Here is a 12,599-nt window from a genome sequence, read left to right on the forward strand (position 1 = left end):
GCTGAACCACGTAAATTGTCGTGTTCTTTATATTCTGTCAGTGTGCGTATTTGTGTTTGTTCGCTTCCGCTTGATCTTACTCTGATCTGATACCCTAACAACATTTTCTAATATAATACACATTCAAACCAAAACTCATAACCTGTCGGCTCATTTCCATGTACTATGGCCCCAAAATCATTTAAAAGGGGGATCTAGTCGTGAGGGCTCACCTTTGGTCACTTTGATTTAGAACTTCTACTTCTCACTAAATGACGATTCACTTTGCGATTCGAAAGCCATATAAATCGAGATTAATTACAATATTAATCCTAATACACTAGCATACTAAACAAAACATAATCTACAAGGTTGTGAATATATATTCCCAACCACTAGACTTCACAAAAAATGGTTGGAGAGTCGCCCCCCGCAAGCATGCCAAAGATCCACGCACACCAACCCTCAAAAGAGAACTTTTGATGTTTTAGCGGTATTTATTCAGTTGCACTCATGTTACCAAGCATACCAACTATCAGGCCCGGTGTCAGCGCTGGGCAGATGGCGAGGCCCAAAAGGTTTATAGGCCCCCTGGGAGAGAGGAAGTAACATACCGTTACGAAGTGATGACAATCCATCACAAATCCACACCACACGTCCACGCCTCACTTTTTAGAGATTTGTCTTCTGCGCACGTAACAATCCATTTTGAAACAGTATCCGTCACCCACCTTTTCACATCTGAGTTGTCAAGACGGCCTAGATTTATATAATATAGCTCCCAACTCCCAAAACTCATTTCTTAGCACGATATATGCCTATTTGATGTTAGAGTCTTTCGTGTTGGATTATCTTCTCGTTTCACGCTCGGTTAGATTCTAGAGTGGCATTTCTTGACTGACATTTTTCATAACTCTAATTTGGTGTTTTTTTTAAACTCCTAAACCTTCATCACTAAAAACAAATGTATCATCACAATGTCTCTTTCCATCATTATAGAAAATATAATATTGCTCCCAACTCCCATAACTCATTTCTTTGCATGATAATAATTTGATGTTATAGAGTCTTTCGTGTTGGATAATCTTCTTGTTTCGCGCTCGGTTAGATTCTAGAGTGGCATTTCTTGATCAGCATCTATCATAACTCTAATTTGGTGTTTTCTCAAACTCCTAAACCTTCCTCACTAAAAACAAAAGTATCATCACAATGTCTCTTTCCATCATTATAGAAAATGTTTCACCCTCATTTGTTTTGTCCTCCCAAATAGGTTTGGGACCATCTAGCTTCTTAGCCAGTTGGATTATTAGATGCAAGTATTGGTGTTATCTAGCCAGCTGGATCATTTGGTAGTTTTGGTGTTTCTTGCATATCCTTCCATTCCATTTGCATAGATCAGATAATATTTTGTTATCACACTTTTCCATGTATGGTCTATTTTCTCTATCTTGTCATTCCCTCTTGCTAAAATTTCCTAACTTAACCAAATCAATATTTCAATTTTTGAAATAAAAACACTTCTTGAAAAACAAAAGATTAAAAAATTTGTTTTATTTAAACTATGTATACTTTAGCCAAGAAACTATGTTTATTTTATATAGAGACCATTATTAGCTTACCCAACCCAATCAATGCAAGTTAGGTATTAGGTGTTTTTGGCGTGTATAGGTTCAAAAGTAACAACTGTTTTAACTTCTCACAAAAAGGTAAATCACTTCATTTCCACATTTCCAGCGTCAAGGTCAATATCTTTAAATCAAATCCTCATTCCTGTTGCGTGAACCATTAATTAAATAATTAAAAACAATAAATTAAAATTTAATAAAATTAAATGAACAAAAAGTACGCATTACCTCACAGGAAAGGCATATACCAACCAAACGGCGAAACAGACGGTAAACGGAAGAAGCTAACGGAACGTCACCAACTTAACGGAACATAACACGGATTCTGATGCACGCAACGGAACGAAGAGAACGAGACGCATAACGAATCTGATGCTGCGAAAACGGATGGAACAATCGATCAATCAATCAAATCATCAAATGAAACAACACAATGAACAAACCACACGAAAAGCGAATAGAAATTCATTAAGATGATTGTTATCTTGTTTTAATTTGATTAAGAGTTGATTTAGATGTTAGTGTGTTTAGATGTGATTGATTCGTTGAAAGTGAAAGTTTAATCAAAAAAGTCCTTCAGTTTTGCAATCACAATGGCTGCAAGCACATCATAACTATCATCTATGTACACAAGATGTTCAGTTCAGTTTGATAGGGATAATTGAATAAGCTTCTTCTTCATCTTTGTGTCAGAATTGAAGGATTGATTTCATGTCGTCAAATTGCATAAACACCGGAATATTCTTCTCTTCGCCGATATATTCGTCGGAACCCTAGCACCGGTGGAAGTAGATCTGTAATAGAAAAGGTAAGAAGTAAAATTACCAAACCTGTACCGAACAACCAGAGGATTTTCAACTTCACGTTGAAGAAAATCATAAGTCATCGGCCTTGGACATAACTGACAACCGGCTCGGTCTCGGCTCAAACGCCGTTCTCCGCCTCTGCTGATGCGACGATGGACGGATCAACGCCGCTAAAGCTCTTTTAACCAGATCTCCTCCTTCAACGGTTCCGATTCGCACAAGCGAGTTCGTCATCGCAGATCTACGAGCATTCAACCTGTTCGGCGAATACGTCACCGTTTGATTATTGTTGTTAAACCTCTTGTGCAAACTACACCGGAACGATCCAGGATGCGTCGTAGGCGAACACATACATGTCTTCTTCGGAACATTCTTCAACGGATTTCCAGCGTTCTGCTTCCGTACAACCTGTTCTCTAGAACTCACCGCCATAGATCTATTCGGAGATCCAGATCTACTTGCTAACGAAAACTTCACCGATGATGACGTCACCGGAGCGAGTCCATGAAGGTTCACACGTGTCGGAGATGACGAACGGCTGTAGACTTGACTCGAAACCGGAGACGAGTAGAAACTCGAACTCGTTGATGACGCAAACGGCGATGAATTGACGTCAGCAGCGAACGCCGATGAGTAGCTTCCGATACGTCCGTACGGCGAACTTGACCGGTTAAACGCCGATGTCAACGGCATCACCGGCGAGTTTGACTTTCTAGAAGATGTCGCCATTTTTTCCGTTTTAGAGAGAAAATTTGTACTTTTTTAGTGAGAGAAAACGGTTATTGAAAGAGAAAAAAGAGATGGGAGGGTGATTTTACTGAAGGGCCCTTGGCTCTTCAGTTGGGCAAACCTAGCTCTGGTTCGATGGTTAATTTATAGGAAGGGAATTGTGGGGGTATGGATTGTAATTAATGGGAACTTTGGAGGTTAATGTGTGGTGATTGTATTGGTTTTGGTTGGTTAGGTTAACCATATTAGATGGAGACAGCTAACCATGGTTACGCTAGGGTTTTTGGATTGTTTGCTTAGAGATTGATCGGACGGTTGTAAATGATCAGCCGGCTATGCCGCAATGCCGGATCAAAATTTGTGGGACGCGATGGAATGAAATTTTGAATTACTCTTTGCCACCAATTTCGTTTTTCATTTATTTATTTTTCTTTTTCGTTTTTGAAATACTTAGGGTTTTCATTAATTTTATTTTTATTTTTAGTTTTAGTTATTTTTAGATACTTTTTTATTATACAAATAGAGTTACATAAAATCTTAATTTTTTTAAACTTAAAAAAAAACTAAATCAATACATACTCAAATTAAAGTGTTAGTTTTTATTGTATATTTTAAAAATAAAAGATGAACGTATGAAAAAATTGTGGTCTTTTAAAAATTGTAAAGGGAATTTGTTTAAAAGTAAAAAAAAAAAATGTTATAAAAGTTATAACTACTTATAGTTTAAAAATTGTAAAACTATTTTTTATCCTTTTTATATTCATTATAATATGTACATGTATCAGATAATTATACTATTAATAATATTTGTTTACTCTATTAAAATATGTAAATGTAAATGGATAATTTTGAAAAAAAAAAAAAAAAAAAGCCACACAACTTGGTTGGATGGCATGAGGCACTCCATTGACCGCGGGACATACTCATTGAATCCATATGAAGTTGACCGGCTGGTGTGATTGGAGGTTAATGTAGTATGGGGTGTCCCATGTGCAAGGAGTGGTAGTGAATAAATGTGACAATAATACAATGATTCAAAGCATGTATCAAAATATCATGACAATATTGTGACAAGCTTTGGCAAGTGAGGTTCAACACAAGTAAGCAAGCATAAATTAGAAGTTTGAGATATACGGATTATAGCCAAGTAGCCAACCCAAGTCTAAAGATTACCATATAAACCCGGATTCCTAATAACCCAAGAATTTAAGATTACACTAGTCAAGAATGTCTCAAGCCATGTTACAAGTATTATTAGTTTTAAGGCAATTGAGATTATGAAGCAAAGGAGTATCCTGTATCCATATACCTTTTTTTCAAAAGCAATTACTTATCAATAAGTGTGGAACACCTCTTACTATTCCAAAGGTCACATCCAATGGAGAAAATTTAAGTTAGCAAAATAGAAAGACAAGGAAAATGTGTCCGGATTAGCAAAGTTGGCATAACCAAACTCATCCCACCAATGTTCTCTCCATTCATCTATTGAAGACATTCTGTTAGTTAAGTAGTGTGTTCCATAATTAAAAGGTTGAGAGTTCAAATTGTACAATGTACACATATTGTGATGTCTTTATCCTATAAATCTAGAAGTTGTTAAGAAAAAGTTGTGATACTATTCGTTCAAACTAGGAGAATGTAACATATATGTTTACCAAAACATTTGCCATATCAACATTTAAGAAATGGTTTCATAAATTGTGTTGTGCTAATTAACTCAAGGAATTTGTCAAACGAGGGGAGTAAAGTGTAGCATTTTGTTTCATGGATTTGTCCCATTGAGTTTTTTACTTGAAAGCCTTTCATAAGCTAGATCTAGAACGTATTGAAAAAAAAAAAAAAAGCAAATTAGATTTAAATAATCTCAGCTTTCTCAATTTGGCCAATAATAATCCTAACTCAGTTATTGGCTGATAATAATCCGACTGGTCCACTTTTGGCCGATAATAGTCTGCGCTAAATATAGCTTAACGGAGTTAAGTTTTTTTTTTCCCAATTACAAACTGATGTTTTAGGGCTTTTGATTAGAACGATGATACGAGTTGATTGATGTAAAATTTACCTCGAAAATACTGCCCCAAACGACGAAAACGGTGCTTCAATTCGTGTGTTTAAACTTCAAATTAACAAAAATCAAGTCGTTTGAAGTAACGTTTCGAGGTAACTTTTACATAAATCGAATCGTATCCTCGTTCTTGTGACAACCGGTAATTTACGCCCTTAATTACGAGATTAGCAGGCGATTAATGCGATAATAAATAATGTTTAAGACGCAAATTAACTTAATTAGGCCTTTGGAGTGCCTAGGAACGTTATCCGACTTTACAGTGCGCGAACGGTGGCTTACAGAGAAATCTGCCGAATACTACGCAACAACGAACTGGCACCGTACGGAATACTGACAACGCCGACAAGTACGAATCTTATACGAGTATTTTGCGTTCATAAATTTAGTTTTACAAATTTATCGTGCTTCCGAACGACACAAAACGCAGACGCGAACGAAAAACGCGGAAACAGTGACGCACCGGCAATCAACGACGAAGCTGACGCACCGGAGTCGAATTTTGTCTCGATATTAATATATTATGATATAATTGGTTTCGTATTCGAATTTTAATACCCGTAGTCGAAACCGGATCGAAAAACGGTTCAAGACGGCGGACATAATTTTACACAAATTTTTATCGTAAACAACGGACAAAAGCGCGAACGTCTACTGACACTGTGTTACGTATATTTAGCCCAAAGATATAATTTTACGCACTTTTAGAACTAAAATTATATATTATGATGTTCCAACGGTTTCGGGTTTTGAAAACGGGCTTGTGAATGCGTTTGGGCTATTTAAAACACGGGAATAGGCTTGTGGGCCTTGGGCCCAAGCCCAATGCCCATTAGCAAGTCTTATTATAAAAGAAGCCACTATGTTTCATTTGTTCAAACAAACAAACAAGCAGCAACACACACCAAACGAGTTCCCTCTCTCTCTCCGATCAACAAGCATGGTGGAGCCGGTCGGAGCCACGGCGGCGGTGCGTACCCCCCTCCCCTGCTCGTCTTCAACCAACCACACCCCCCTCTCTTGCTTCCTGCCGGTTTTTGTGACCGGAGCCGGTTGCCGGCTCCCTTTCTTCTCCGGCGTCAAGTAACCGGACGGCAGACAACCCCCCCCCCCTTCTGTTAATCGGCCCACCACCACCATCTTATGGTGGTGGCGGACTTCAGCAGCAGCAACACCACCACCACAGGCGGCGGCGCTGTGGTGGGTAGTGCCGATCGGTGTTTCAGGCGAAGAGAGAGAGAGAGCCGAGCAAGAGAGAGAGAGTCGAGCAGAGAGGAAGAACCGGCGGTTTTATTATAAACCAAACATCCGGATTCTAATAATCTTATAGAAAATCAAATACGAACATATAATTACTTTTGACGACACTATACAACTTACGAAAGCTACGATTCGAAAATTATATATGACAAGTAAATATAGTTGTTATATTTATTTGAAACTGCAAAATCCGACAAGTCTTTTATGAAATCAATATAATTATTTATATTGTTTCAAACGCCGAACACATCTTCGCTTTATAAAATAAATATAGTTTTATATATTTATTTCGAACGTCGAACAACATGAATTCGTTTTTACAAAATAAATATACTTATCATATATATCTCAAACGTTAGACTCAAATCCTTTTTATAAATAAATATAGTTACATATTTATTTCCGACACAAGCAAAACGATTCTCTTACAAAAATAAATATAGTTATATATTTATTTTCAAACACGACAAGTCGACGATTCTTTTTATAGAATAAATATATCTTTTATATTTATTTCAAACGCCTAAACGGCTTACGATGTATAATAAGAGTTTATATTCTTTTCATGAAACATTCGTTACATACACGTACGACATCTCGAGACGACTAACGCGCTTTTAACAATATATTTATGTATTTCTATATAAATATTATATTATTTTAAAACTCTCGAGAATTAAGTCTTTTCAAGACTTGTTAGTTATTACCAAAAATAAACGGTACTTAAGACATACGACTTAATCGTTTCCATTAAAGTAGCAACCGATCGACGAAATCGTTCAGTTAACGATTCGGTAGAGCTCGGTGACACGCAGTTAGTTACCGCTTTTAATTAGAAGCTTATTAGATATTCCATGTTAGGAATATTGTAGAATGCACGCTAGCGAGTCTCGTCTTGGAAACGACATCGCGAAGTCGTATATAGCTAGCTTTGCACAGGAATATTCAGATGAGTTCATAACCCCACCTTTTTACGGTTTTACATTTTTCTAAATGTTTTCGGGGTGGAAAGACATGCACTTTTTGCAAAGCATACAAGAATTACATATTTCTAAACCATTTTACAAGTAAATTTTAACTGACCCGAAAAGCTTATGTTTTATACCGGTTTTTCAAACAAGTGTATTTTTCGAAATATGCATACAAACGAATTCTAGATAAACTACGGGAAAATACAAGTACAAAGAGATACAAGAATTGAGAAATGATGCAAGAATTGAGAAATGATACGAGAGTTGAGGAATGATACGAGAGTTGAGGAATGATACGAGAAATCGTGTCACGAATAGGGTACCATAAGCACCATTAATCAACGTATACATTCAGACCGCGGAACAAAAGGTTAGATCTAATGGGTTTCAGGCAACCCCACTCTTGGCCTACTTCTACCAATGAGTGCTTATGTGTCTCAGTCAAAGTCGACAAAAATGCCTAGGTTTGGTGGCTTCCTATGTCGTGTCACATGTTAATGGCCTTGCAACCCATTAACAACAAGATACATACAAGAATACGTGATTTATACATGAAAACATGATACATACAAAAATACGTGATTTACACATGAATACATGACAAGAAAATGATTTTAAATTCGTTTTCTCAACAATACTTCAAAAACCGGTTACTCAAAAAGATTTATTTCAAATGTTTTAAAAACAAACTATGAACTCACTCAACTTTATGTTGATTTTTCGCATGTTTCTTTCTCAGGTTGCTTTCAAAGTTATGGCACGGTTGGAATAGGAGAATCATGAAGAGTCGAGTACTTAGTGGGCGTTCATTTTCTAAAAGTCTTAGCTTTTTTGCTTCCGCTGTGCAATGAAGATACCAGTCCAGTCACACCAATGCTCTGATATTTCGGGGTGTGACAGATTGGTATCAGAGCTATAGGTTACAACGAATTAGGTTTTTGTAGAGATACCTAAGCTCTAACCTCACATTTCCTCTGGGAACATAGAATATTAAAACTTGAATGCATATAGAACGCATAGTACTCGAATATGGTCTCCAACCGTTGCCGAAAAACAAACAGTCAAAATTTTGTTTTCAAACATATGCTAAAGTGGTGTTTTACACACAGTACACAAAACAGTCGCATACAGTACACAAAACTCTGAGAGTTTAGGAAACATGCATTTAAGACCTTCGGAAACTTATGTCTAAGTTCATTAAAGGTCGTCGCGTAGGAACCGCGAGTATAAACTCGGGCACACACTATTATCCATATTTCCTGTGATATTTTAACTTCCCGAGCAGGCATCCTACGCATAACGAAACGCTAGTACATAGGTATACGTGAAACTTAAGCTATACATCAACGGAGGTTGAAGTACGTCACATACGACATTCGAGGAAGCGGCAGTTTGGCACGCGGTGCTGCAAACAACATGAGTCAAGCTAAGGAGAAGACATATGTCTCCGCATTCCCCCTGACTCAATAACGACGAATACACTATGTTCGACATTCCGTGGTAATGTCAACTAACAACCGATTATCACATAAAACCCCAGGTAAAGTCCTTAAATTTCTTTTATTGGAATTTCAACTTTCACATTTACTGAGTAGATTTTCGTATCTCTACTCCTCTTAATGGTCATTGCATCACAATAACTTCTTCATTATAGCAAATGTTCATTTGCTTCATTTCTTGAAAATTCATATGATACGCATGCATCGTTTGTTACGCATGTGGTTTCGTTTCGAATAAAGCGTTTCATTGAAGTTCAAATATTGTTTCGCTAAATCTAATTGTTGATTTGTGATTCGAATGACCTGCATTATTGTAATTATTGGCTTCTTCATTATCAGGTCGACACATTTTCTTGGAATCCCTTTCTTTTCAAGTTACATACATGGTTTTCGTTGTGACCATGCCGAAAGTTTTCTTGTCGATACATGCAATTATTGTCGGCTTGCGCCGAAGGCAAATTCAATTGTTTGAACTTGTTCATTTCACATATTCAATTCAAGACACCATATGATGTATTGAAAACATCATATTCGAATTCGTTTTAAACAAGCGTTTCATTGTTCTGAGTCGTAGTGGATTTGCTTGGTCTACGACTCCATTAAGTCGTTTGTTAACTTCGACACCTTGTGGTGGCGTTTCACTAAATTGAAGCTTGCGCTAATCTCATGCACGGATTTAATTATTTAATTATTTAATTATTTAATTATTTAATTATTTATTTAGATTAAATCCGCTTCGATTTATTATTGCGCTTTCATTTGACTTCAAACACGGTGAATTTGTTTGATCACCGCTATTATTGAATTGTTTCATTCACTACGACACCTTGTGGCGTCAGTAGAACTTGCAGCTTGGGCTGATCATGAACGAGCGTTTCATGCAAAACTATTTCATTGAACTTGTTGACTCTAAGTTCCATTCGGTGGATGTTATCGTTTCTATAATTCATTTGCATATTGTGAATGTCGTTTGGAAGTCTATTACTCGAAATTCCTCTTTTATTGGGCCCCTGTTAACTTGGTCAGTATGCCTCGTTTCCTTTGACATTATTCGTATTTACTTATACATAACGTAACTCTAAGGAGTTTACGTAGTCTAAATTTCGAGGACGAAATTTTATTAACAGGGGGAGACTGTGACAACCGGTAATTTACGCCCTTAATTACGAGATTAACAGGCGATTAATGCGATAATAAATAATGTTTAAGACGCAAATTAACTTAATTAGTGTAACAACTCTCATTAAAATTAACACTTAGTATGTAAATTGACTATTAAGGAAACCCTAATTGAGAAACCCAAGTAATTCCGCATAAACCCTAAAATTTTCATAACAATCAGAATCAGGATCAGGGCCCCTAAAACTCAAGGGGGTTAAGCCCTAATTGATATTATCTTCTGAATTCGTTGTCTAAAATGAATTGAACGAAAATGTCAACTCACCTAAGCTACTGGACACGAAACCACCCTAGGCTAGAAAGTAGACCCGTCGCGCCACGCGATGGGTACACATGTTCCTTTCGCGACACGCGAGGAGGGCAATTTTCTGGGTATAAATAGTCGGGTCTGGGACTTGACATTCTGCTTTATTTTGATGTTAAAACTCAAATTGTACACTGAGTTATAGCAGAAATCGTTCACAAAACACACTAATCTCGAAACGCTGCAACAAAACATGGTAATAACTCGATCGCTATTACGATTCAACGTCCGATCGATTGAAACTATCCAACGATTGTTTAAGTGCCGCTCAAATTGAGTTTATACTTTGTTATTCATCGTGATTTCGACTTGAATGTTTGAGTGCTGTCCGAACTCGGACTATACTCTGTCATTCGTTGTGAATCCGCTGAATTGTTAAGTATTGCACTTTGTTAATCGTTGCGAGGGTTTAATCTCGTGAATTGACGTAACTGCTGTATTAGTTACTAACCCCGTTTGTGTGTGCATTATTATTTAAATTAGGTTAATCAGGGCTAATCAGTAGGCTTATACTCTGCTCGTTAAATCTGCAATGTGAGTCATTCTCTTTTTATCAACTGTTTTACAAAACTCCAAGTTATTTTCAAAGTTATAATTACAGGGATTAAGTCTTTGTAATCACCAAATTACAGCCGGTATGTGGGGTTTTGTATACATTACTTGATAATCTTCACCATTGGGGCAGCCAATGGGTGATATGACCATAATCACAGACGCCATTGGACAGGTGGGCCAATGGGTCGAGTGACAAAGTACCGTGGGTAGTGGGTTTGATATCAGAAACATTGTAATCGCTCTTAATACTGTAAATTATAACAAATGTGTCGTTTTCAGTAAACTGAATGATTCACTCAGTATTTCCCCGCTGATAAAACCTTTTTCAAACATGTTTCAGGTGATCTGTTGTGAGCAAAGAAAAGTGTCGTGGAGCACTACAAGCTTAGAAAAGTGGCTCAATGTAAATAAATAAAAGAAACATGTTTTGAAAAATAAAGATTTCCCAGGGAAATCACATTATTGTAATTTATAGGGTTTTATCCCTAAATCATGTAAACGGGCAGATTTAATATCAAAGGATCCTTTATTAAAAAGACTTCCGTTGTCGCCTAAATTAAATACCACAGGATTTCCTGCCTCGCGGCTCTGGACCGGGTCAAACCGGGGCCGAGGGCCGTGACAGGAAAAAGGTGGTATCAGAGCCACTGATTTAAGCTTACTATTGATTTTAGCCTATTAAAGTAATTAAGAAATACTTAGTAATTTCAATTGCCATTCTGTGAATATGTGTTTTATTAACTGACTAATTGTTAAGTTACAGTATGGGTAAACAAAGACTTTCTGCTATCTACCACAAATTAGATACTGCACCCACAGAAAAAGGAACCTCTTCCTCCAAATACCCAGCAAATCTGGAAGAAGGGATTTTTGTCCGTAAAGCACAATATGAAAATCCTCTTACCCCAGAGAAAAGAAATTCGATTATTAGGAAAAGTCAGAAACCCCAACTCAAGAAAGTGAGGTTCAATCCAGAAATCCAGGAATTAGATACTAGTCCACCTTGGGAAGACGAATTAGATGAAAAATGGGCAACTCTTTATATGCTAGCTACCGTAGCAGAAAATGCAAATCTCTAAACTACCAATAAGCCTGAGCTAGTAGAAAATCACTACTCCGTAAATAAATAAATAAATCCTATTGTGTTCTCTTTCCTGTTGTCTTCTGTACAAATTAGTATGCAATAAAACTTTAAAGTTTATTTGTAAAACTTTGTTCCAAAGTTTTAACTTAGCATTTTTGTGCATTTTGCATATATGCTACCCAGTATGAGTGAGATATCAGAAGCATTTCAGAATCTCAACCTCTACCCAGTACCAATTGAAGTCTCCCACGAGTTTACTGGTTATATTGCTGACATAGAGGAACCTCTGGAATTCCAAGCTCCACCGCTGGAAAAAGCAAAACCAAAGAAAAGAAGATATATAGGATGGAGGAAAGTCCGCAGGAGGAAGCCAGCCACTAAGAAACTTCCCAAAATAGAAAACCCTGTAGACAAACGAAAAGGAATTGAGATCGGAGAGAGTTCTAAACCAGCAGAGATAGAAACTAGAGAAAAATCTAAACAAAAGGGAATAGAAGTAGGAGAGAGCTCGAAACAATCCGAAGAAATCACATTTCAAGACGA

The 12,599-nt window shown here is 37.0% G+C and overlaps 1 protein-coding gene across 2 annotated transcripts; it reads right to left on the reverse strand.

Annotated features, from left to right (window-relative positions):
- Positions 1-277: 277 nt before the first annotated feature.
- Positions 278-3,276, reverse strand: LOC110898563 (cell wall integrity and stress response component 1). Of its 2 annotated transcripts, none has more exons than XM_035982053.1 (3): positions 2,430-3,276; positions 1,833-1,979; positions 278-1,453 (listed from the first exon to the last, which is right to left on the reverse strand). In XM_035982053.1, the coding sequence occupies exon 1, from the start codon at positions 3,137-3,139 to the stop codon at positions 2,480-2,482; it is 660 nt and encodes a 219-aa protein (XP_035837946.1). In that variant the 5' UTR covers positions 3,140-3,276; the 3' UTR covers positions 278-1,453; positions 1,833-1,979; positions 2,430-2,479. The 2 variants fall into 2 exon arrangements, with proteins under 2 accessions (XP_035837946.1, XP_022001047.1); XM_022145355.2 differs by having other exon boundaries at positions 278-1,749.
- Positions 3,277-12,599: the final 9,323 nt, after the last annotated feature.

Source organism: Helianthus annuus, chromosome 13 (assembly GCF_002127325.2).
Source record: "Helianthus annuus cultivar XRQ/B chromosome 13, HanXRQr2.0-SUNRISE, whole genome shotgun sequence".
Lineage (NCBI taxonomy): Eukaryota > Viridiplantae > Streptophyta > Magnoliopsida > Asterales > Asteraceae > Helianthus > Helianthus annuus.

Bases quoted from the DNA above. Each gene is read 5' to 3' on its own strand.
- LOC110898563 (XM_035982053.1), bottom strand. From the start codon at position 3,139: ATGGCGACATCTTCTAGAAAGTCAAACTCGCCGGTGATGCCGTTGACA.